The following is a 27,744-nucleotide window of genomic DNA, read 5'->3' as shown; positions in this document are numbered from 1 at the left end:
TCAATGCAGTTGGGCAAACCATTGTTTGTTAGATGGTTCATCATCATCCCTTGGATGATGCAACCCATCAGTGTTCTTTTCATCCGAGGCGTCCAGGGTTTCAAGTGCACCACAGATCCTCGACCCCCTTCGACCCCTTAATCACTTCCCTTCGCCCTCTGGCTGCAAAATCCTGTGGTGTGCTCTCCTATCGCTTCGAATTGCTCGAATCTGCGCATACATACATGATGCATGCAAACAACGTGAGAGCAAGGAGCCGCGGATGGTAGGTAATCCTGTGGTTTTCTCTTTTTTTGGTTCCGAGATTGTTATGATGGCTTTCTATGTTTCGAGTGTGGTGCTCGATGTGATGCCCGGAAGCCAGACAATAGGGTTGATCGTAAGCTCATGTTTGGTGTATCCTATGCGAGCGCGTGAACAATCAAGAGGTTTTGGGTTTTTTAAGAAGATTGAATATTGTAGATACTGTAAGTTATAATGTTAATCTAGCGGAAGTCCGAATCTTTTGCTATTGACTTGGGCTGTCTGGCATTCTTGCGTTGATGTGTACTCAGTATTTGTTTGTCTGCTTGTTAATTTTGTGATTCCGGCTTAGGGATGAGGAATGACAAGAAGATGACGGGGCATTGAACAGCATATCACAATTGTATCCTGGCTAGACTTGTACGCAATCGAATTGCGAGGTAGGAGCGGATCTGAATGATGTATAGGACGGAAGACTTCTATAACCTGGAATATGGTGAGAACATCTTCAAACTTGTTCATCTACGAAGATTCTTAGTCCATTTTGAGGATTGAGCTTTCTTTGACTCACAGTTGCAATCTCTCTGTGTTATATGTCTTGAAAGACTAAATGTTCTCAATCTGTTTGTGTCATATATCTTGAATGACTCAGTGTTCTCAACAGAAGATTTGACCTGGGGCTCTTCCACTGCATGTAATACTGAACTTTAGTCGGAGATTACATTACACTTACAATGCTCTTGATTGAACTGTCAAAAGAACATCGTACTCAGATTTGGTAACCTCCCGACGAGCTTCACCGGGCTTGTTATCAGAGTCAATCCACCAGTTGCCTCGAGATAAGAAATTTCTCCAATGTCACCGATCAATCACAGCAAGAAGGATCACACAGGAACGACTTGTAACATGTTCTGGAAGACCACGTCTTTCACCATCGACAACAAGTCCAATTCGGAATGACACTTATCAGATAACGTCGTCCTAGGCAAGCATGTGATAGACAGAAGAACGAGGAAAGGCGATCCTGGATACTAGTTTTTTCTGTTTTATACTTTCTTCTTGTGTTTTTTTCCGCTTCTATCTCCCCATCTTCTATTTCATGCAGTTGGTCACCGAAGCCGGGTGAATCCTTTGTTATTTTTTTTATCTTACTTCTGATACCAATGTTGAGTAGATATTGTAACCCCTGTGTTCGTGTGTGTGTAGTGCTGAATACAGTAAGGTACACCATTGTTTGTTAGTAGGTTCATTATTGGGTCACCTCGGATTTGCTTGAACTAGTCTCTTGCATTCATTGGTGAATTTTGAATCTTGAGGTGGAAATCGTCGTCTTGGAGCCTCTCCATCTTTGCTTTTGGATGACCCCAGAATCAGATAAATTGGAGTTAGAACGAAACTTTTTGGCAACAATTCAAGTAGTAAACTGCTCCTTTGCACCTTGGATTACCCAACCAACTTATGAGAGAAGCAATGATGAACTGTGAAATACTGGTGTTGTTAAACTTCAGCAACAAGCGAAGGATTGTTCCAACAATCTAAGGTGACGTCTAAGATGAGAAACCACGTTACTTTCCCTTTATTGCATAAATTCCGTTATCTCGATTGGTTTTACCAGTTACTATACATCACAGAATCTGGTTTATTTTTAGAACTAGTTCAGTCAAGAATCTAGTCATGATATATTTCACATTTGCCTGAACTATTATAAATTATCTTCATTTATACTTAATTTGGATGTTTGTCTTTGGTACACCGTTGTTTGTTAGTAGGCTCATTCTCCTCCCTTGGATTATACAACCCATTAGTGTTCCGTTCATTCTGTCTAGGGTTTCAAGCAATCCACATATCTTTGCCCCCCTGCGTCCCCTTGTACACTTCTCTTCGCCCTCTCGCAGCAAAACCCTCGCTGCAGTGTGCTCTCTTCTCGCTTCGAATTGCTCAAATCTACTCTTAAATACATGACACCGTGACATCTTTGTGCCACATGCAAATAACGTGAGAGCGAGGAACCGTGGATGGTAGGTAGTCATGTGGATTTGTTTTTGGTTCCGAGATTGTTATGATGGCTTTCTGTGTGTTTCGAGTATGGTGCTCGAGGTGATTCTCGGAAGCTAGATAATAGGGTTGATCGTAAGCTCATGTTTGGTGTATCCTATGCAAGCGCGTGAACAATCAAGAGGTTTAGGATTTTTTTAAGAAGATTGAATACTGTAGATACTGTAACTTATGATGTTAATCTAGCGGAAGTCTGATTGGCAAGAAGATGGCGGTGCATTGAACATCATATCACAATTGTATCTTGGCTAGGTTTGTGTGACATCGGATTGTGAGATAGGTGCCATGGGATTGTGAGATAGGAGTTGATCTGAATGATTTAAAGGATGGAAGAGTTCTTCAAGTTGGAGTATGGTGAGAACATCTTCAAACTTGTTTAGTTAGGAAGATTTTGAGTCTATTGAGTCATTGGCATAGGGTAGACTTTTCATTCATTGATTACTTAATTTGTGTCATTTGTATAATGATTGATTTAGGAAACATAAAGGACTAGAGAAAAAAAAGTTATAAACTTATTAAGAGGATTAGATATCATTTTAAATAGAGTTATGTCATGGCATATCATATTTATAATAAAATGTCGAGAATTAGTGTGAGTAGATAATTATTGAAAGATGGATGGTGTGTTGAGAAAATGATCTAGTTTAATATTTATCAAAGATATGAATTAATTTTGTTTGTATGAAGCATGTGTAAATAGTTTACATATTAATCAATTTTGTTAACATATGTGTTGTCTTTGTGTGAAGGTTTTGTGGCTATCAAAGAACATTTGAGATGAATGTTTAATTATTAATTTATATATATATATATATATATATATATATGTATGTATGTATGTAGAGATATTTGTTATATAGAAAAAAAATAAGAGATAATAAAAAGTTATAAAAAAGAATCACAAATGTAATAAGAGATTTATTTAGTCTGTATGAAGTTTATTAATACCATCTTTGTTACATTGAATTTTTTGGTGATCAAAATTTATTGAAATGTTGTAAAATATGTACTAAGGTTTTATTCATGTGATTGAAGGTGGATTATACATATTTTCCAAATATTTGCTATGGCTTATCTTGTTAAGATGTTTATGAAGCATGTCTTAGCAATGTGGAGGTTTTTATTTGGTTGTTGTTCATTGGGATTTGCACTTGCTATGGAATTTTGTAACAAGTTTGTGGAGGATATTAGAGTTGTACTCAACGTAAGAGAAGTTGATATTGGAGATGTGCTTACTCAATGTTATAATTACAATCAAGAAATGGAGGTGTTATTGAAGATTAAAGTTGTATTGAATAAAAAACAATGTGCAAATATTTGCCAACCACTTGGCCGTGTTATCAAAGTATTTGAAGTCTTGAGAGCTTGTTGCGATGGAAGAAGTGAGTATAAAATTTTATTTTGCAAATTTCAATATACAACATCAAAGATATATAAGTTGATAAAAGCTTGTGCACAAGAACAATGGTGTGAAGCAAGTATCTTTCAAATGGAAAACAAAGAAATGTTTAGAGAGTTACTATGGGACTTGATGACTTGTTATGATGTGGGAATGGATCTATTATCAAAGCAGTGTCCAAAAAAGATGGAGGACATTCCACTTGTATTGTTTGATGTTTCAACTTATGAAGAAGTTAAACATGATGGTGAAGAACTTCACAATCGATTAGACCATAAAAGTAAAGATGTTCGATTTAAAGATCATGAATTGGCTAACTATCTATCAACAAGATTGACGAACTTGTGGCGTATAGAAGGTGGAGAGATGGGTTCTTTGGAGGTATCAAGTGATATCAAAAGTTTAGAGCTTGGGAAAATTATAAATGAGGGTGCTTTTGGAAAAGTTTATAAATCAAAGTGGTTTGGACTTGCAATTGCAACAAAAATAATGGATGCTAGTTGGAATAATATGTTCATGAAAGAAGTGGATATCTTGGCTATCACAAGTCATCCAAACTTGATCAAATATTATTATGCTGCCTAAAGTAATGTAAATGAGAATGGAGAGTCTTCAATGATGAATAACTTAAGGAAAAAAGTATACTTAGTGATGGAATTGATGCAAACAAGTTTGAGCAATATATTAGAGGCAAAAAGAGCAATGCCATATTACTTTCTTATTGATGTTATTTATCAAATTACAAGAGGGATGTGTTATTTATATGACATGCAAATTGTACATCAAGATTTAAAGCCAGATAATATACTACTTAATATTATAGATGATGGTGAATCTAGTAATGGTTTTCATTATGCTATTGTGAAGTTGATTGATTTTGGTTGTTCAAAGATCAATGTGGGAAGGAATCCAAAAGTTAAAGAAAATAAATACATGTATGAGACTTTAAGATACACAGCTCTAGAGATATTGAAAAGTATAATGAAATCAATGAAGATGTGTGCTTTTGAAGCAGATATGTATTCTTTTGCAATGACATGTTCTAAGATTCTTTCAAGTGAAGATCCATTTAATGGTATCAACACTAAAAAAGAATTATTGAAAAAGATTGAAAAAGGTGAAAGACCAAAGTTACCTTCAAATTGTGATGTTTTGAGTAAATTGATTGAAGAATGTTGGACTTTAAATCCTTCTAAAAGACCTAGTTTTGGAGACATTTGCAAGAGACTCACAACATTGAAGAAAAAATACTTGGTGGGAATTGATGTAGCCAAAACGCCTCATTTTGGAACATTAAAGACAAAAGTTCATGAAAGGAGTAAATCAAAAGATGTTCATGTTGATGATACATTGGTAAACTTTACATTTGAGATTTGGTGTGATATGAATGTTGCATTGGTTTGTTTGATTTTAAGATCTACACATTCAAATATGTGTAATTTAATGAAGTTTTTTTGTAAAAATATGCATATGTAGTTAGATTATTTATTTGGAGACTATGGCATGAATTGTATATATTGTTAACATCATGATTTGATTATATGAATATAAACATGATTGTAGAGACAATATAATGGGTGTAGAATAATATTTGTCAAACATCAAACAATTATGCAAGAATGGAATAAATGCATTGTGTTTTGTTGGTATGGGTGGAATTGGAAAGACTACATCAGCAAAGATTACATTTGATACCATGCATCACATGTACAATGTATCATGCTTTGTTGAAAGTATTCAAAAGAAGTATAATGGTCTTTTAATAATTTGCAAAGTTTTGAATCAATTAAACTTTGAATCAAAACCAAAGAGTTTAGAAGAAGTACAAGCTATGATGAAAGAAGTATTGATGAGCAAAAAATTCATGTTGGTCTTGGATGATGTGAAGGACAAGAGTCAAATCAATGATGTAGTATTTACAGATGTTCTACATTCTAATAAAGATAGCATACTAATTGTGACAACTCGAAATTGAGAGGTGATAAAAAAGCTGTTCTACAAAGATTCATAAATTTGATATTGGAGAACTTGATAAAGATGCAAGTTTGAGGTTGTTCACAGCTTGTTCTTGTAGAGATGGTGATGAATTACCTAAAGAACTTATTGAGGTTGGCAAAAAGATTGTAAGATCTTGTAATGGACTATTCTTGAGTTTGAAAGTTTTGGGGTCATTTTTAGGAGGACAAAAGAGGTTGAAATGTTGGGAAAGAGCTTTGCAAAAGTTAAGAAGAGTAAGACCTTTGGATGGAGATGAAATAGACAGTGAATATAAGCTATAGATTGTTTTGAAGATAAGTTTTGATGCCTTGAAAGTTGAAAAAAAGAATATGTTTTTGGACATATATTGCTTCTTTTGTAACAATGTGAAATGGGGTGGCACAATGAAAGAGACTATAATACAAATATGGACCAATAAGAAAAGTGGAGTTGAAGAGCAGGATGCAAGTATTGTTTTGGATATGTTGGTTCATCAATCAATGATAAAAATAGAAAAAGATGGAGTAATAAAAGTACATGATCAATTACAAGATATGGGTCGGAGGATTGTTGAAGAAGAAAAAGCATACAAAGATACACGAATTTGAAATGCAAATATAGTGCCAATCCATGGAATAACAACAAAGGTAATACTTTCAAATAGTGGTAGAATAACTTGAGTACCATTATTGACATAAAATAAATATTTAAAAATAATAAAGTACAAGATATTTTAATTTTTATTAAGAAAAATATTACATTACTTTTGTGGTGCAATAGGAAATACTTAGAGATTTGTACATGGTTTAAATACTTGATAAAGCTATAGATTGTAATTTCTAATTATTTTCTTGTCATGTTGGTCAGTTGGAAGGTATAATTTTTGATTATAATATGAAAGATATCTTCAAAAGTTCTATTATCAAAGGATTATACTTTTGCTCTTTACGAATTCTTATATGTAACATTGAAGCAAAGCAAAGTAAAGATGTATTTAAAATACTTATATTGTTGGTAGAAAATGCAAACAAGTTAAAAGTTTTTTTACTAAGAAATAATCATTATAATTATCTCTCTATGTTTCACAACAAGAGAATAAAGTTACCTTCTGTAATATGCAACAAAGAGTTTTGGGAAGTATTTGAAGAATTGACAATATTAAGTCTAATCGGATTTACTCTTCGTGAACCACTACCCCAAACATTGTTTACAACTAGTACATTGATGAGACTTGATTTAGATGGATCTATTGAACTCGAAGTATTACAAAAGGCCTTAAAGAATCTTATAAATATAACAAATATGAGATTACTTAATAACAAAATTTTAAATATAATGTCAAAAGAATGAACAAACTTAACTTTTCTAAAAACTCTTGATATAAGTGGATGCTCAAGTTTAATAAGCTTACCAAATGAATTAACAAATCTTTCTTATTTGAAAAGACTTGATTTGAGTGGTTGCTCAAGCTTGACAAGTTTGCTTAATAAATTTGAAAAACTTTCTTCTTTAACAATACTTAGTTTGAGAGATTGCTCAAGCTTGACAAGCTTGCCAAATGAATTGACAAATCTTTCTTCTTTGACAACACTTGATTTGAGTGGTTGCTCAAGCTTATTAAGCATGCCAAATGAATTGGAAAATCTTTCTTCTTTGACAACACTTGATTTGAGTGGTTGCTCAAGCTTGTCAAGCTTGTCAAATGAACTAAAAAATCTTCCTTCTTTGACAACACTTGATATGATTGATTGCTCAAGCTTGTCAAGCTTACCATATGAATTGGCAATTATTTCTTCTTTGGCAAGTCTTTACTTGAGTGGTTGCTCAAGCTTGTCAAGCTTGTCATATGAATTGGCAAATCTTTCTTCTTTAATAATACTTAATTTAGGTAGTTGCTCAAGCTTGTCAAGCTTGCCAAATAAATTGGCAAATCTTTCTTCTTTGACAAGACTTTACTTCATTAGTTGCTCAAGCTTGTCAAGCTTGCTAAATGAATTCGCAAAACTTTCTTCTTTAATAGGACTTGATTTGAGTCGTTGCTTAAGTTTGATAAACTTATGAAATAAATTGACAAATCTTTCTACTTTGACAATACTTGATTTGAGTGGTTGTTCAAGCTTGTCAAGCTTGCCAAATGAATTAACAAATCTTTCTACTTTAACAACACTTGATTTAAGTGGTTACTGAAGCTTGTCAAGCTTGCTAAATGAATTAGCAAATCTTTCTTCTTTGACAAGTCTTTACTTAAGTGGTTGCTCAAGCTTGTCAAGCTTGCCAAATAAATTGGCAAGTCTTTCTTCTTTGACAATACTTGATTTGAGTGGTTGCTCAAACTTGTCAAGCTTGCTATACGAATTGATAAATCTTTCTTCTTTAACAACACTTAATTTGGGTGGTTGCTCAAGCTTGTCAAGCTTACCAAATGAATTTTTAAATCTTTCTTCTTTAACAACACTTAATTTAAGTGGTTGCTCAAGCTTGTCAAGCTTGCCATATGAATTGGCAAATCTTTCTTCTTTGATAAGACATTAGTTGATTAGTTGATCAAACTTGTCAAGCTTACCAAATGAATTGGCAAATCTTTCTTCCTTGACAACACTTGATTTGAGTGGTTGCTCAAGTTTCTCAAGCTTACGAAATGAATTGGCAAATCTTTCTTCTTTAACAACACTTTACTTGGGTGGTTGCTCAAGTTTGACAAACTTACCAAATGAATTGGCAAATCTTTTTTCTTTGACAACACTTAATTTGAGTAGTTGCTTAAGCTTCTCAAGCTTGCCAAATGAATTAGCAAATTTATCTTCTTTGATAAGACTTTACTTGAATGGTTGTTCAAGCTTGTCAAGCTTGCTAAATGAATTGGCACATCTTTCTTCTTTTATAAAACTTGATTTGAGTGGTTGCTCAAGCTTGTTAAGCTTCCCAAATAAATTGGCCAAACTTTCTTTTTAGACAAGACTTTATTTGAGTGATTGCTCGAGCATGACAAACTTACCAATTGAATTGGCAAATCTTTCTTCTTTCATAACACTTAATTTGAGTGATTGTTCAATCTTGACAAGCTTGCCAAATAATTTGGCAAGTCTTGCTTCTTTGAGAAGACTTTATTTGAGTGGTTGCTCAAGATTGATAAGCTTACCAAATGAATTGACAAATCTCTCTTCTTTAACAACTCTTAATTTGAATGATTTCTCAAGCTTGATAAGCTTGCCAAATGAATTGGCAAATCTTTTTCTATCATAATACTTAATTTGAGTGGTTGATGTTCAAAAATCATGATATTTTTGAATTATGATAATTTTTTTATTTTCATAATCAAATAATAAAGTATTTTTTCTTAATTCTCTTTTATTTACTTTATTATTGCCTTATTATAATTTAAATATTCTTGGTAATTCTAAAGTTTATACTTTATTTTAAATTTAGATTCTTTATATTTAAAAATGATAATTTTAATTTATTATTTTATTAAATATATCTCTTTTTTTAATTTTTTTCTTTTTAGTAATATAAGATTATTTTATCTTTTAGATATTATTCTGAAATAATGTCTTTAAAAAAATATTTTAAAAATAATTTAAACCTTATTAATAACCTCGTATCTTTAGTTTTTTTATAGAAATAAAAAAAACATATTATTTATATTCTTTCATATTTTTTAATAGATAGGTATATTTTTAAAATAAAAAAGAATAAAATTATTGAAAAGTATAAAAAAATACATCATATATAACATGTTGAAAAGAATTTTGAGCATTTGTAAGTCTAAAAGCATGATATTATATTTGAAACAACCATACTTAAGAATGCAAGATATGATTCCTAACTTTTTTAAATTTTATTTCTTATGAATTTTTCATATTGCATGTGATCAAAATCTCTTCCTATTAAATCCTTAAAGAAAGCAAGGTATTTTAGCTCAATGAATCAAATTCCTTAAAAGAAATTTGAAGAGATTATGAATTGAGTCTTTGAAATATAGAATTGCCATTATAGAATAATATCAATCTCTAAACTTTTAAGACTTTTGATTTATTTAAAATTTTGATATAATTATTTTTAAAAAAATATAAGTATTTGATTACATGATACAACTAAAAAATTGTGAATGCACTTATATAATAAGAAACTTATCATTTTTTTATTATTTAAAATTTAGTTTAAAAATTATTTAATTTACATAATTATTTATGGATTTAAACTTAAACATATAAGAAATCTAATCAACTATAAGTTGTTTTTTTATTTTATAAATATTTGAAATATTCTAAATATCCTTCTTTATCAATTAAAATTTGAAATTTAAAACTAAGCTTTTAAGTTTTTTTTAATTTATAAAAAGAACCCAAAATAATTTTATAACTCATTTTTTTAGATCCTAGAGTTGAATATTTTTATTTTAATTTATGTTTTTATTAACATTAAATAAGATAATTATTGAAATTTAGAAAAAATATATATTTTATATATTATAATTATACTAAAACTATGCATGTTTAGTTTTTTGAAAACATATTGTAAAATACTAAGTTAAAATTCTAAAATACTTATTAAATAGAATAAAAATAAGATAAATTGTAAATTAATAAATTTAGTGTATAATTCATGTATTTAGTCTTATATAATATGTTATTTAAAAATATCTTTTAAATATTTTTTAATTTTTTTTATTAATAAAAAACTAGATAATAAGAACAAATAATAAAAATATCTTTTGAATGTATTGTAATGATTAGAAATATATAAAATTAAGAAAAATAATAAATTTTAAGAGATATATAAAAGAAATGGTGAATCTTTATTATCTATGATAATTGTGATTAATACATATATTTTTATATATTTATTTTAAAACAATAAAAAAGTCAAGTTTTTAATAAATCTAATTAAGAAATTTTATCTTTTAATACTAAATAAGCCAATTATTTAATAATCCAACTTATCATAAGGTTAATTATTTTTGATATTTCAACAAAAGAATCATATCTTAATACCAAATTTAAATATGTATTGAAAAATAAAATAAAAAATAAAATAAAATAAATAAATAAACAGGCACATTAATATTTGTTGTTTATAATATTTTTTGGTTTTATCTTTATTGTTATATAAAGCTTATCTATTTTACTTGCCAATTAATCTCTTATTAGGTTTTCAACTTTTAACAAGTAAAAAGTAAAAAATATCAAATTATAAAAAATAACTATAATTATCAAAAAAATATTTAATTCAATAGAAAAAATATACCACATTATTAAATAAGAATTTTTCTTATGGCAAAAGACTTACCTAATTATTTTGACGATAATTAATAATACAATGCATGTATTATTTGAACACTTGATTTTTATTTTTTTATTATTATTTTTATTTTGAAGTTAAAAAGCTAAAGATAACTTAATATCAATATCCAATATATAAAATATTTTCTTTTAAAACCTCAATACAAAGTAGAATCTTTATTTAAATATAATATTACTTAGAAGTTTGTCGTATTAATAAATATATTATCAAAACAAATCTTAGTTATTTTTTTATTAATAGTAGTTTTTATACAATATACTATTTTTATTAAATAATGTACTATTACACAAATAAAATTACAACAATTTGAGATTAAAAAATGTGTAATGAAGTATTTTAAAACTCATGACTAATGTTTCTTTAGAATATGTAAAGATCAAGAAGTTTGTAGGATTAATATCATAAAATCTTTGTTGAAGCTTGAGTATTATAAGATTGATTTAATACTTTAATAGCTATCTACATTTGAAATCATCAGATTTTATAAATAAGCTCTAAATTTTTATTATATCATAAATTTCTTGTTATTAGATAGTTGTAATAGGCTTGAAGTGCATATATTTGTACTTGACTTTTTAATATAAGTAAATATCTTTTATAAAAATAAAGATATTTTTTTAAATTAGATTTTTTAAAACTACTATGAAGGTTTATTTTAATATCAAGAATAAAAATATCTATTAATATATTTTAAAATAAATTATTACAAAAATTAGTGTTAATTTATTTTTTTTAATTTAAAAGCTGAAAGATGCAATTACTTTGATTTTAAAAGAATAGTTTATTATTAATTATATACAATATTTTTTTATTTTAGTATGAGATAAGAATATTTGAATAATACATTTAATAAGTCTTATTGATTTTTACAAAGGTATAAAATGTAAAATATAAATTATAAAAATATATATATTTCTAAAAGTTTGCAATGTTTTATGACATGTGCTTATATAAATTTTATTTTAAAATATTAAAAATTTTCTTTTTCATCTTCATTCCACTATAATAGGTCTTTAGAAGTTAATTTTATAAGTGATGCAAGAACTTTTAAGAATTTTTTGATAAATAATCTATATTTATTTGTAAATTCTAAAAGTAATTAATTAATTATAATATTTAGAGATTTTAAATCCATAATAGTTTGTACCTTCTTAAATTTCATTTATAAATCATCTTTTGATATTATACATTTCAAAAAGTCCACTTATATTATGTAAAAAATATTTTTTTATCTAAATATATAATCTTCTATCTTTGAATTTTTTATTATAAGACAAATATGTTGATTATATTCCTCTATAATCTTAAAATAGATAAAAAAAATATTATCTAAATAATATGCAATAAAATTATCTAAAAATTTACAAATCATATTATTTATTATAAGTTGGAAAGTTATTAAAGTATTTTTAAGTCTTAAAAGATAATGCTATATTTAATATGACCATATATAGTTTCAAATATAATATTCTATTTATGTAATATTTTAATATATACCAAATTCTAAATTCCTTATAGACATATTTTTATATAGATCTTAGCTTAAATAAATAGATTAAAAAAATCAAATTATTAATAGTAATTATTGATACTTAATTTTTTGAATTCACAATAATTTATACACATTGCAAGGATTTAAACAAAGCAAAAAGTTTTTATACAATACTTTACAAATTGGTTCAAACATAGGTTGAGCTTCTTTTTGAAGCTTAATTGTACACTCACAAGATTAATATTTTGCCAATATATCAAAATTATTTTTTTTAAAGGTAGATTAATATTTCTAATATTACTTTAAGATTCTACTACAACCTCTATTTGAATAAAGACTTGTTGTTGTATCAATAACAAATAATAATCTTTTTCTTATATCTTATATAAATGTCTCAATTCTAAAAAAACAAAAATTAAGATGATTTATTATTGCTTACACTAGATCTTTAGGTAGCCTTTTGTGATTTTTAATTAATATCAAGATTATATAATTCAAATAAAATAAGGCTAACTATTATTAGATTTAAAGAATATTAGAAGATATTGAAGATAATATCAAATACTTGATTTTTTAATTCTATTTTCAATGACTTTATTTTATATTGTATCAATATTTATATTTATTAGTATTATAAATAGATATCTAAAGACTTCAAATTTATTTCTATTACTTGGTTTGTTCCTTTTCAACCAAATCTTTGTTTTTAGTACCTTTCATAGAATTGGATGTTGCATGCAGTTATCTAAGTAATAAAATATTTTAAATAAATATAATTTTATCATTTCAACAATAGATCTTTAATCTTATCTTTGAAGTTATATTAAAATTGATAGGCAAGAGTCTCATTGTTTCAATCCACATCACAAGAAGTTGTTGGAATTTTATAATATAAATAATAATTTAAGATAATCATTACTGCAAATATTAGAGTTTTATTTTTATTACTTATTTTCAATTCTTTTCTCCAAATATAGTTATAAAAATCTCTAAAAATGAGTTTAAATTATATAAAAATTTTAATATTTTGAAGATGAGTTTGATCCCATTTCAAAAAAGACATGCTCTATATTTCCATGAAATATAGAAAACTTTCATACTTTAGATGAAGTACTAATCAGCTTGAATACTTAGAATCTGTAGGGACTTAAGTATCTCCATGCAATGAACACAATATACATACAACTTTCTCTACCATCTTACTGATTTGATAAAGAAATTCCTTTTGAGAAGGAGGATTTTGAGGATTAAGAAGAATTTCATTCAAAATTTGTCAATTTAGTTTCGTACAAAGATATCAATTGTGTTGATATTTTGTTGGATTTTGATAGTAAAATTTTGATTGATTTTAGCAAATTATGTAGATTATGATGTAGTTTAAAAAGAAGGTCTTATTTCCCTTGATAGTCAGAGCTCCAAAATTAATTATATGTTCTTTTAGGCTCATTTTGATTATTTTATTCATTGTCAATGTAATGATTTTCTATATCACCTTATTCTTGTATATTATTCTTCAAAATATTTTTATTTACAATAGTATAATAAATAATAATCTACAATGGTATATAATAATACTCAGCTTCAAAAATTATAAATTGATTTGCTCAGTTGGAAATTCAAGTCTTGTATTTACATAGAGTCAATAGCCAATTCAAAGGCATCTCATACAGAAGCACTTTTCCTTCCTTCAAAATGCCATCAGATTATCTCTATTTTTTTTTGACACAAATAAAAATCAATTTCATTGCAAAGTGAAAAATGGTACAAACACATAGCTATTTGCAGCTTGAGAGAGTTAGACAATTAAAAGGTAGTAAAAATTAGTATTCACTAATTACAAGTTAGTAGGTTGATGGCCTAATAAACTTGCGTAAGATAGAGGGTCATCTCTTATGATTGATGAGGTAGCTATCTAGATTAGAAGACAAAGCCTTGACTAAGTTTAGTTGAAATCTAATGAAATTTGTTGTCCATTCATATAATAAAAACCTTTTTGCAATACCATCTATTGAAAAAATAGTACTCAAGTACTATCTTTTTATTTGGGGCCTTTTGGCTATAAGATTTATTCTACTTCTATTCTATGCAACCATAATCAACCATGCCTAGCCAAAAAAATTGCATTAATTTAGTACTAAGCCAATGTATTTTGTTGAATAATACGTTGTTCGTCTCAACCGAGAAGATTTACAGTATTACTATTCAAAGAGCCATCTATATTCAATTAAATCTATGGAACTTCCTATCACAAACATACACATGTAAACTAGTAATTACTTATATAAATAGATAGAAGTAAGTAGAAATAAATAAAAATAAATTAATTCTATAATATCTTCTATAAAAACTTCTTAAAAGCTTTATAGACACTACTTTAACTTTATAGGTGTCTATAATTGATTTTTTGGATTAAAAACATGATCAACAAATTGGCCATGTACCACATATGTTGTTAGCTTGAAGACCAAGCTAACTATGTGACCTACACATAGAAAAACTTGCCTTGTAATTCAAGGCATGTATCCTACAAAGTCAACACATATTGGAGGTCCTATAGAACATCGTCATATAGCCCCTGGTTAGATAGTATATATAGAGACAAGAGTGCAACCCTCTTCACTCTTATCAACTGATTTCTTACTTTAAGTCTAGTTTCAAGAGTCTTATATTTTTTAGTCTTTTGCAGTAACCATTCCAATTCTTCTTTAAATATATATATATATTTTCTTCTATTTTGTCACTTTTCTTTATGAAACAAATTCCATGAGTTTATGCATCACCTTTCAATTTGTGTCCTTAACATGTTGATAAGAATATACATATAATATTAGAGCTTTATCTTTTCTTGATTAAGAATAGATTACTCCTTTCTTTTAATAAGACATAAGCATATTAGAAGTTACAGATTATCCTATTCTAAACTGATATTTTTTCTAAAGTTTTTTTTCTTGATTCTTGAATATTGTATTCTATGAGAATAGACACCTTTTTTTTTTATTGTGCTAGCATGGCAAAGCTTGCTAAAATGAAGAATGCAATGGCTCAAATACAAGAAAAAATAAGAGAATTAATGCTTGTAGTGTATCAACTTAGTCTATCACCACAAGGAGCAACAAGATTATCAGGTAATGAAGATATAGTTATCATTGGAGTTGCTTCAACATCTATACCAAGCCATATTAATGGTCCTATAATAGAACATCATTCAATTTTCATAGAACAAAAAATTAGATTGCTTAAAAAGTTTGATGGTACAAGATCTAAGTTTTGAAGATTCATCAATCAAGTACAATTGGTGATTGAACTACAACCTGAAAGTTATCCAACTCAAGGATCACAAGTCAAGTTTATTAAAACACTACTTTCAAGTTTTGCTTTATCATAGTTTTCATCATTTCTTAAACGACGTGATCTAATATTGAATAATTTTGAAGCATTCTTAGTGGATTTTTGATCTATATATGGAGAGCATGATGCAATCTTTGTTGCAACTAACAAAATTTGTATCGTGTGACAAGGCAATTGATCAGTGATATTATATGCTTCATAATTTTGATAATTAGCGATAGATATCAAGTAGGATGATATAGTACTCATTAGCCAATTTTTCTACGGATTATAATATGAAATAAAGAAATTGATGCTCAATTTACCTAATCTTCAAACATTGAGTCAAATAATTGACTTTCTTGTGAAATGTGATAATCGGCTTTTTGAATTTTGATTTAAGAATCAGACAAGAAAACCTCATCATTATTACAATTCAATGACAACACCAATGACTTCTCAATCTAAACATTTGGAAGTAGAAGACATGCAAATTAATGCAATATATTTTAAACTTCTTACCAAATAAGAAAAGACTTATTGTCGTCAAGAAGGACTATGTTTATATTATGAAAAAGCTAAGCACACTACTCAATATTATCCAAAAAAATGATGCAACTATAAAATGAGGAGTACTATTGTCAAAGATGAAAACATGTCAAAAAATAAATTTATCCAGCTATAATAGGGACCGTACAATTAGAATCTTATACAATTCCTAATGAAGGTCCTCTTCTCTCCTCAAAACCTTCTTCTTGTTTTATAATAGATGTGTGTTTAGGATTTAATAATTACAAAGCATCTGCTTTAATAGATTCAGGAGTCTGAGCTTATTTTTTAGATGAAAAATTTGTTAAAAGTCATAATATATAGTTAGTACGAAAAACTAAATCCGTACACGTAAAAGTCATAGATGGTCGTCTGTTATCTTCTGGAGATGTTACTTATGAAACACTTCCTATAGATGTTATAATAAATGGTCATAATAGTTGCATAATTTTTAATATAATTAGATCTCTTTCTAATGTAGTCATTTTAGGTTTATCGTGGCTAAAAAAGTATAATCCTATGATAGATTGGATTTCTCGCAAACTTGACTTTTTTCAAACATCATTAAGAGTTTTTCTAATCTAGTAGAAAGTCATGAGACTACTGTAGCCAAATCTATATCTGTAGGTGTAAAAGCTTTTTTGCATGCTGCAAAAGAAAGATCATCTTTTGTTATTTATGCCACATCTATTTTAAATGATAGAAAGATTTCAAGTGAAATTTCAAGTCAATATCAAGATTTTCAAGATATTTTTGAAAAGAAGAATGGAGATGTTTTCTCAAAGCATCATCGATATGATTGCTCAATCGAACTTAAAGAAGAAACTCAGCTACAATTTGGTCAAATCTATAGTTTATCACAAAATAAGTTGCCTGAACTCGAAAAGTATATTGATGAGAAATAGGCCAAAAATTTCATATGCCATTCAAAATCTCCTACAGGAGCTCTTATCTTATTTGTGAAGAAAAAAAATGAATCATTCCAAATGTGCGTAGATTATTGAGGACTCAATAAGATTACCATCAAAAATAGATATCTTTTACATTTAATATGTGGACTTCTTGGTTTATTAAATTAAGCTAAGATCTATATAAAAATAGATCTACGAGGAGCGTACAATCTAATTCGTATTAAAGAAGGAGATGAATAGTAGACTGTATTTCGAACAAGATATGGACACTTTGAATATAATGTCATGCCTTTCGGACTCACAAATGTAGTAGCTACTTTTCAACATCTTATGAATGATATTTTTTGTGAGTTTCTAGATGATTTTTTTTTTTTTTTTTTACTTAGATGAGATTTTAATCTATTCTAAGAATGTAGAAGAATATAAAGTTCATTTTTGATGTGTGTTACAAAAACTTAGAGATATGGGGTTGTACGCTAAGATAGAAAAGTAAGTATTCAATACTACTCAAGTTGACTTTTTAGGATAAATCATTTTAAACAATGGTCTAATGATGGATCCTAAAAATATTCACACAATCATAGACTAGAAGATTCCAAAAATAGTAAGATATGTAGAATATTTTTTGAAATATCATTCTTGAAAAGAATCCACAATTAAAAGAAGTTCCTTGTCGTAGATTTTATAATTAATCATGGTTGCTGAAAATTGCATCATATTATATAATTAATCATGGTTGCATCATTTTATAATTAATCATGGTTGCATCAATAGATAATGAATAGCAGGGTACCTTCCATAATAGGCCACTTTTTTTATAAATTATCAATATTGATTTGCAAGCTCTAGATAAATAGTACAACCAAGGTAAAGAGTTTATAAGATACTCTTAGATAATACTCTATTCACTTCTATTTTTTGAGGGATAGTGAGGCTATGGACAACATGCACCTCTAAAAGCTAGGGAAACTTTGAACTATTACTTCATAAGTCCATCCTTCAATTGTTAGGATCTTAAATCTCTTTGTGACTTTTATAATAATAAAAAATTGATATTTGAATATGGCATCTTAAATATGAAACAACCTTGATTTGCATAATTGTACCACATTAATTTTAGAAAAATCAAAGGTAATATGGGAGGGACAAGGAAGAGGAGGTGAATCTTGACCACTAGAAGGATTTATTCATGAGTTCTTCATGAGAGCTTGGTTGGAACAAGACCAATTTTTTAATCAAAGATATCTATGAAGTTCCAATCTAATTCCAAATCTTAGATCTTTACTTGGTTTGATAATTTGATTGAATAAAATACTTAAGATTAAGAATCCAATAGCCATCTATGTATGATTAGAAGTGAAAGATTCAAAATCAAATCCTTTTGTTTAAATTAAATATTTTGGACTTGTAAGCTATAATGATCCATTTTTTTATTAGAACAATAAAGGCATCTTTAAGATTAATAAGATCAAAGCCCCCATTGTTCCTTAATTGATATCATTGTAGCGAAGCTATCTTATATCAGGTGTAATAAATTAAATTGGACTAGAGATCATTTTGGATGTTGGCCCAAATTTTTAGAATACTAGTCTTTGTGCTCTCTTTATTTTTTTCCTTTCATATCAAGGTAAAGAAGTAGATGGATAATAAAAAAAAACTTTGTTTGCAATAATTCTCTAATCCATAGCATTAATTTTAATCAAACACCAATACTTCAATTTTTTCTTGATCTTCGCTTTGAAAAGTTCATCAACCATGTATATCATGTTGAATAATCTAAATAAGATTCTTAATAGAGAGTTTATTGTATCTTCTTCCACCTATTTAACCTCAAGGTGATTAGTCCATGAGAGACAATCAAGGGCTCTATCACCCTACCAATATATCTAAGATTTTTCCAATTGAATACTAGACATGAGCCTTAATAGAATGAAACCAAAATAGAGATGAGCTTTTGTGTTGAGGTTTTTTTTACTTTCAATGGCTAAAGAGGTGTCATTGGCCTATTGGTTGATAATTTGTTGTCTATCCTAAATAGATAATTAGATACCTTTAATCTAATCTACCACAGTATTTTTTTATTATATAGTTGAAAACTTTGGCAATCATTATAAAGAGATATAGCATTAAGAAACATCTCTAGTATATATCTTGATTAATATTGAAGGCTAGAAGAAGCCTCTATTTATCTACATGCAAGCCATGGCATTCTGAAAGAGAAGCTTTGTCATTTCCATGTATTCCTCAAAGAAGCCTAGAATTGCCATTGTCCAAAAGAAAACAAGCCACCCTACCATGTTGTAGGCCTTATTGAAACCCAATTTTAAAAAAATTAGTGTTTATTTTCAATAGACTGCTCAATAAATAGTTTCATGAGTCCATAGTATGTTGCTAAGAATGAAGTATGTTGAAAGAAAGATAGATAGGACATATCTAATAAGTTCTTTGAGTACATATTGGAGGTGCAATTCTAAGGCTTTAGCAAATAGCTTATAGACCACGTTAAAGAGCATGATGGGCCTTTAATTTGTGAGGTGACATTGGACTCTTCTTTTGTATAATAATAAAATAAGGCCATTGATCACCTTAGTTGGTAGTGTCTTCTTTCTACTAGCTTTTGTATGCATGAAGAGGTAGTCTTCTTTAAACAACTCCTAATACAATTTAAAAAAAATTGTGATTACATCATTAGAGCTAAAGACATGTATTGTTGACATGCTCCTAAGGATGGCCTCTAGCTTTCTCATGTAAGTGAGAGAGCTAAGTACCTCTATACTAGCTAGTTTTGAAGACTAAATCATCGATTTGTACAAATTCTTATAATATGTACCACAATTGTTTTTAGATTGTATTGATCTAAGAAAGTTGCACTCTAATTATTATATAATTTTGTGATGCATGATGCACCAATGTATTTCCAAGTAGCATTAAAAAAATCTTTTGAGCCGGAATTATCAATCTAAAACTACTTGACCCGACTTTGGATCTATTATCCATCTGCTTGTCTCTATTCATGGCCTTATAATCTATCCGCCACATTGTTAAGGTGGGATTAATACCTTGAGTTGAAAAAATCAATTTGAAAGGTAGTGAAAACCTTGAATAGAGAAGCTTATAAGTTCAATTTTGTACTTTGATATGCTTTAGTCTTTTTCAAATAGAATTCTTTATAAAATTTAATAATGCATCAAAGTTTTTCCATAAATCTAAGGTTGGGATTGGACTTCCAAATCTTTGTGATCTTCTAAGCAATATCCTTCAAAGATATGAATCTACCATTCATTTTATAAGTAGATTTTTTTGAAATCTTGACTTGAAAAAAAATCTATTTATAAATCAATGTGTGGGTGAAATAGTTACAATTGTTCTAAATACTATAATCTAAATTTAGCTATGCCTTGGCTCTTATAAGTTGGAAGGTATAGATTCAATCTTACCAAGCTAAGACTTTTATGTTGTCTCTTTTTTTTATTATTCTATAAAAAAATTACTTAGCTATTAGCCAAAAATTGAACAATTATTTATAAAGACAAGGTCAATTCTTCAAGAGCTCTTTTCTTTGGTGTTTTTATGATTTTTCCACAAAAAAATATTTGTCTATCTTTTTCTTGACAACATTCCAATCACCACAAAGAAACCATTGGCAACCCTTTGGGAGGATAGAGAGAAGCTTTGCCTACATTTCCAACCTCTTTCCTACTTTGTTGAGGCACATATATTTAAAATTCATAGATCTCTTTCAAAAAGACCCAAAAGTCTGGTCTTTTGAACATGTCTACAACAAGAGTGGCCAGACCTCATGACAAAGTGTAAAATATGGTATACAATCTATATGCATATCTCTCCCTCCTCCCCCTCTCCCCCTCCCTCCTCTCCCTCCTCCCCCTCTCCCCCTCCCTCCTCTCCCCTCTCTTTTCCTCTCTAACTAATTCCTTCTTTTTTTAGGATCAACATTCAAGTTCAAGAAGGAGGGCCACCATCATCCAAGAGGTTTTGAGAGTTTTTTTTTTTCAATTGGTGAATTTGATTCTTTTCAAAAAAAATTTGATTGTAAATTGCATGTAGATTGAAGTTTTGGTGAAATCTTAGTCAAGAACAACAATTCAATTAATATTTATTGAGATTTTCGAATATGTATAGGAATTGATTAAGATTTAGTTAGGATTTTTTTGAAATTATTTAAGATTTTAGAATTTAGAATTTGATTAGAATTTTATTAGGATTTAATATTTAATTAAATTTTAATTTAAATTGATTAAAATTTGATTTAGAATTAGAATTTAATATTTTATTAGAATTTAATTAAGGTTTAGTATTTGATTAGAATTTGCTTATAATTAGTTTAAGATCTCATTAAGATTTGATTAGGATTTGGTTTAGAATATGGTTAGAATTTTATCAAGGTTTTATTAAGATTTGGTCTAGAATTAAAATTTAGGATTTCATTAGGATTTATTAGGATTTATTAGGATTTATTAGGATTTGGTTAAAATTTGGTTAAAATTTGGTTATGATTTGTTTAGGATTTTTTGAAGGTTATATTAAGATTTGATTAGGATTCTATTAAGATTTTTATTTTTTATAGTATTTTCTTTATTATATATATATATATTTATTTATTTATTTATTTATTTATTTATTTATTTATTATATACATATTTAAGATTAATTTATGATTTCTTTATGTTTTTTTGTAATTCCTTTGAGACTTCTTTAAGATTTAATTAAAGATTGGTTAAGGTTGTTATAATTCAATTGGAGTTTGTTTAGAATTCTAATAGAGTTGTTAAGATCTTCTTACTGCAAGTTCCATTTTACCTTTTACAACTAGATATTTGATGTATTCTCAAACAAACTTCACAAAATACATCAACACTCTACAATAATTATGCAAATATGGACTAGTATGGACGAGCGTTGGCAGCGAGGGGACTTCTAGAGATCCTGTATTAGATAGAGTTGAAAATCAGTAAGGCTTGCTTGGTGATAAAGCCTCCGTTTAGAGGAAGCAGATCCCTCTCCCCGAGCCACTCCATAAACTGTGAGTGGAGGTAGTCGGGGAGGCGAGATCCCGAAGATGTCATAGAGTATGAACGGGAGGTTGATACAGCCGAAGGGATATCATCATGGTTAGTGGAAATCAAGAGCTGGGGAGGGTATGCTATGGAAGCGTCTCCGGTGTTGCCAAAGACAATGGATTGGGAGGATGGAGCAAGACCATTGAGATCGAATGTGGGTCTAGCAAGGGCATCGCTGGAACTGATTGGGCAAGTTTGGGAATCTCCCACAATTTCAGTCGGGCATGCAACCATTAACCGTGGTGGAGCCGAACAGTCTAGAAGGGGATTCGGGATATTATCATAGGATAATTGGGAGTGTTGGCTCTGAACCCCGCCAGAGTCATCTAGATCATGAGCTACCTGCAGGGGAGTATGTCCGGAGATGGGAGGGAGATGGCATAGGTAAGGGGGACAGATTAGGCTTCCCGATCAAGTGCTGGATTATCCGCTGCGGTCCAGTCCATATTGTTCACCTAATCCACCCGCCATCTGTTCACCTTGATCACCTAATCCACCCGCCATCTGTTCACCTTGATCACCTAATCCACCCGCCATCTGTTCACCGCCGCATGAAACTCCCTTGGATGTTCTTAAGGGTGACTTAGGTCGGGACTTTCAGACCTGAAGGCCGCGAACTGTTGAAACCAGGGGGTCCAAGTTTGGAGGATACAAGTCCCCCACCAGGACTTGTGAGGAGTCAACATTAACAATTTTTGTGTAATTCCCGGTTGGCAGCTTATGATCTGAAAGAAACCTCTTACCAGTTTTTGTAATGAATCCGCCCAACTCCCACCCAGTCACCAACTTGTTTTTGTAATGAATCCACCCAACTTGAAATAACCGAAGGAGGGTTGTTTACCTCCAACGAAGTATGCAACTATCGCACGTTTCTTGAGATACTCCAAATCTATCTTATACGCCCTTTACACAGATGTGAGAGCTCCTCCGGTGCTTCGTTGCGATGCCTCCAGCCTTGTTGGTCGCAATCCAACTGTTGGGTGCGTCGAGACTCCTAGAGCTGCATCATCCTCAAATTCCGTGCAGATCGACGTTGACCGTTTAAAATTCAATGCATATGCAATCTCAGATTGTCTCTTTCTCTGGTCTGAAGCTGGTACCGATTTCTGTGGAATTCTGTGAACTTTCGTCTTGTCTAAATTTGACACTCGGGGTATCAGCCGCAGATCTTGTTACCAAACAAAAAAAGGAAAAAAAAAAAAAAAAAAAAAAAAAAGAAAAAAAAAGGCAATAGCGCCCTCATGACCCGGCAGTGGACAACTGGAGCCTTGACTATACTGTGATTGATCTGACCGTCAGCCTACCGGCATGGAATGGGATGCGAAAGGTGAGCAAAAATCTTCAAATTGGCTTTTCATTTCCTTTATACTTTAGCTCGAACCAAATTTACATGTGATAGTTTGGAAGCCCATGATCATATGAAGTCGCATTAAAGTACTCAAATGTACGTTCTCCTTCAGTATGGGTTTCTTCTTGCAAGATTGTGAAGGGGGGTCTGCCTCACAATTGTGAGGAACTCTGTAAGATGACTATATCATCGTTTTCGCAACGCCGACCCACAGTGGAACAGCTTCCTGTCCGCCTGCTTGTGGCGAAAGCCTATAGAAAATTTAGAATTTCTGTTCATAGTTGGAAAGTTTCCACTCCCTCGACCACGAAAGCTACCAATACTTATGTAACTAGTGCATTGTTCTGATAGCCTGTACAGGTAATTTAACTTACAAATTGTCTGTGTTCTTGGCAAAGATAATAGTATTGCTGCAGTTCAGATTGCAGAAGAGTAATGGCTAATGTAGAGAGTTCTGGAAGGCCAAAAGGAATCTTCAACACCGCAAATAAATCACCACGAAGAGGTCTTGACACGACCAAGGGCGTGTTCGGAAAATCTTGTGGATATGTCGGTTCCCAAACATTGTAGTTTCAAATTCTTTGTTCAATAGAGCTGAGGTTTTCATCAAACATTGCCACTTTATTCAAACTGTTCAGACTTGATATCCCATGATTTGTGAAAGTTCATTGTCCAGTTCACAAAAGTTATGAATACTGAGTTCGCTGTCGAGGCCAGAAGTTACCCAGTCGAGGGACCTCCCATGGCCCTCTTGAGATTTGAGACCCACGCTCTGCGCTCATCTGGAATGCACGGAGCGCTCATCAATCCCCCGGTGACGACTCTTCCACTTCCTCGTCCACATGCCATGCAAGTACGTCCTGGCGGTTCTAGAAATCTCAATCCTAGCTAAGTCTTAGCACCGAGGCATTTGTTAGCTGTATACTTTCAACTTCAAGCAGTCTTAATAATGAATTGAGCGGAACCCAACGGTTCTCTTCCAGAACAATAAGAAACTTTTGCTGACTCTTTGGATCTTCATCTGTAGTGCCCAACCATGATCGATGCCAAATGTTACACAAGGGCTTCAGTTATGGAGGATGTTGGTACCACTTTAGCCTTGCCTGGAATTTCCAGGGGAAAATCATCAAAGATCAGGGAGCGCTGGCACTGTGAGAACGAAATCTGGGAGAGAAAAAAAAAAAAAAAAAAAAAAAAAAAGAGGACCAGCAAGCGCTGTAACTGTAACTGCCAGATCCTCATGCTCATCAAGGACAGCAAATCGTACAACAGTTACGAAGAATGGTGGCATCGTTCTCCGGCACTCAACGGACGTCACAAGCCCCCCACATCTCGTGCGACATGAAACTATCCTCAGAGTCGGTCTAACTTCGTTTGTGCTCCTAAATTTCTTGGTGCCCGTACAGCCACCTCTACAGTGAGTGAGGTGAGGCTGCTTCGGTTGCGTCCAGGTTAACCAGTGCCTGCAGACCTGGAATTGCGTCTGCTTGTCAAGGTGTTCAAAGCTTCGAACCTCACATTAAACAGCATCTTTCGTAAACGAATCCCAAGTCTCCAGCCACATCCAACCTCAAATCGTAGATGAGATGGGTTTCTACGTCAGACTAGAGTTTCATAGTCAGCAGTTACTTAAAAAACTTGACTCAAGTTTTTTTTACAGTCTCTGAGGCAAATTCTACAAAGTGGATCACATTGTCACTGCTAACTGGGCTTTGTCGAATCTATCGAGATCTAGGAACATGGAGGCACACTTCACAACTCTACTGCTTTTGAGGTGATAAGAAGAAGCCACAACTTGTGGGTTGGAATCCAACCTGATCGATACACCCAAGTACTCTTTTAAACTGCACAGATGTGTATTTCCTACCATTGATACAGCCCTGTTAGTAAAGTTTAATAAAGTTCTTTGTTTACTTCTTCATAAACTCCTTCAATTTCAGAACATCTCGAAACTTGCTCTTGACTTTCAATGAGTATATCCATATCCTTTTAAGATTATCATCAATAAATCTCAAATAATACCTCGGTTTGCCCAACCACATTTCTTTTTCATAGACCTTTAAACATTGGCATAGATGAATTTTAATATTGTTATAGCATAAATTCTATCCTTTCATCAAAACAAGTGAATAGTTTATTTTATGCATGATTGATCTTTATTTTCTTCTATTTATGTACAATCAACTCTATATTTCTTTTGTTCATTTTTATGTATTTTTCTTTTTTAAGATTTTTTGATGTACTTGTAATCTCACAAATCTAAAAGTAAATATTTTCATTTACCATATATCTAGAATAATAATCATATTTTTTTCAAATTGAGATAAGATTTCTAATAAATTTATTATAATTTACTCATATATTTGTAGAACATCCAAATATATGATTTTGTCTACAAAGACCCTAATGTTGTTGATGTATGAAAAAAGAAATTAAACATTTCTATCTTTAGAAGAAAAGACTTATATATTAGAAAAAGAAATATTAGTTAAATCCTTGATTTAATTAATGCTATTAAGGATCTATATAATATTCTTTTTAGTTTATAAGACCTTCTATGTACAACTTAAAAAATCTATTGTGTCAATGAAAATAAGAGTCTTCATTTTTACCTTAAATATTGCAAAAATATCACTATTACTTGTAGAGATCTTTCAACAATCCTTAAAATATGCCAAGATTTGTTAAAGTTTAAGAATTATCTAAATTCTTTATAAAATCAATATTTTATTTATTTTTTTACATTACGCTTATTAGATCTTTCCTTTGTAATGATCATTTTGGCTAAACATGCATAAAGTTTTTCAAGTTAGCCCTACACATGCTAGAATATATAAATAGAAATAATAAAAAAATAACATGTTTGTTGTCATGTATTGTGTACAATTTTATGCATTTAAAATCATCATATGAAAAAGTCTTAAATACATTGTTTGAAATAAATATATTTTTCAATCAACCACTAATATAAATATTAATAATTATAATTTAATGTTATGAACTAATTTTAATTTTACTTGAAGTAATTAGAATAAACATTAAACTTAGACATAGCTTAAAAAAATACATGAATATAAAATTTATTTTAAAAAAATAAAATATTATTAAATTGCAATTTTTTGGATAATAAAGCAATAGAAACAGTTGTTGCATTGAAATAAATGCATGTTTTTTGAGTAACATGGTTTTGGTTGGTTAGATAAGAGCTTTTAATATTTTAAGTATTCTCATAGTAAAGAAAAGCTTCAACAAAACCTTCAACAAAACCTCCATAAAAAAACTAAACATCCAATCCAGATTTTCTTTTCCATGCCAATCAAAAGTCGTTTAAGTAGGCTAATAACTGATGAATCATGCAATAACTAAACTCTTTCTCCAAAGGAATTAGAAGAAGAAATAATCACTCAACTTAAATAAAACTTTGAAATGGGAAGGTGGGTGCAGTGAGTGTTTGGGGTTTTGATCCTTAAAGTCGCATCTTCAGTCTAGTTAATCCTGCATCCTTCGTGTGCACAAGTTGGCCTCTGAATGTTTGAGGCTGCAAATGTGTCATGTTTTGTGGGACTTGAAGAGATCACCCACCCACATATCCTTTGTTTGTGCAATCACTTGTGTGACTGACCTACAACTAGCTCTTGTACCTCGTCATAATTGGTCCTCCATGGCAGTGTGCTAGACACTAGTGTCCACATGAGTCATATCTTTGTCCACTGCGGCAAGGATTCCACTTATGCTTAGTATCCTACATCGAAAGTATCACAGATTCCATTGATTTCGGGGATCATACTGATTAAAATACTCGTGGGACTTTTTTTAAAACGGAACACAGACAAATTCGGGCTCTAAGAATCGAAGCGGGACATTAGAGACGCTTTTTTGGAACATTCTGTACACATAGGAGCAAATAACAGAATTTGTACATCTTAAGTATGATGTTAGAGCCTATTCTTACAAGTGGAAGATATTCGCAGACTCTACTGATATGCCGATGAAGCCATCTATATTGTTGCAGTGTATCAAGCATCCCAGAGAAAGGGAACAACTATGGGACAAATAACTCG

At 30.2% G+C, this 27,744-nt stretch overlaps 2 protein-coding genes and 1 long non-coding RNA gene across 6 annotated transcripts; all 3 read left to right on the top strand.

Annotated features, from left to right (window-relative positions):
* Positions 1-17: 17 nt before the first annotated feature.
* Positions 18-1,972, top strand: LOC112279391 (uncharacterized). Of its 3 annotated transcripts, none has more exons than XR_002969003.3 (3): positions 18-265; positions 596-739; positions 1,003-1,972. It is a non-coding gene; the product is annotated as an uncharacterized LOC112279391 (long non-coding RNA). The 3 variants fall into 3 exon arrangements; XR_016502353.1 differs by having other exon boundaries at positions 896-1,972; XR_016502352.1 differs by having other exon boundaries at positions 596-1,972.
* Positions 1,973-4,063: 2,091 nt separating this feature from the next.
* Positions 4,064-22,621, top strand: LOC149989610 (uncharacterized). The gene is made up of 6 exons (XM_090248664.1): positions 4,064-4,078; positions 5,989-6,264; positions 7,250-7,299; positions 7,753-7,809; positions 8,233-8,320; positions 22,313-22,621. Exons 1-6 carry the CDS (start codon positions 4,064-4,066, stop codon positions 22,619-22,621), a joined length of 795 nt encoding a protein of 264 aa, XP_090104790.1.
* Positions 22,622-22,688: 67 nt separating this feature from the next.
* On the top strand, positions 22,689-25,612 carry LOC141045218 (uncharacterized). 2 transcript variants are annotated; one of them, XM_090249319.1, is made up of 3 exons: positions 22,689-23,662; positions 23,796-24,536; positions 24,711-25,612. In XM_090249319.1, exons 2-3 carry the CDS (start codon positions 24,372-24,374, stop codon positions 25,026-25,028), a joined length of 483 nt encoding a protein of 160 aa, XP_090105445.1. In that variant the 5' UTR covers positions 22,689-23,662; positions 23,796-24,371; the 3' UTR covers positions 25,029-25,612. The 2 variants fall into 2 exon arrangements, with proteins under 2 accessions (XP_090105445.1, XP_073389058.1); XM_073532957.2 differs by lacking the exon at positions 22,689-23,662 and having other exon boundaries at positions 23,702-24,497.
* Positions 25,613-27,744: the final 2,132 nt, after the last annotated feature.

This window comes from Physcomitrium patens, chromosome 3 (genome assembly GCF_059467195.1).
Source record: "Physcomitrium patens ecotype Gransden chromosome 3, ASM5946719v1, whole genome shotgun sequence".
Taxonomy (NCBI): domain Eukaryota; kingdom Viridiplantae; phylum Streptophyta; class Bryopsida; order Funariales; family Funariaceae; genus Physcomitrium; species Physcomitrium patens.
Note: the sequence above shows the minus strand (reverse complement) of the source record. Positions and strands in the feature narration are given on the sequence as shown.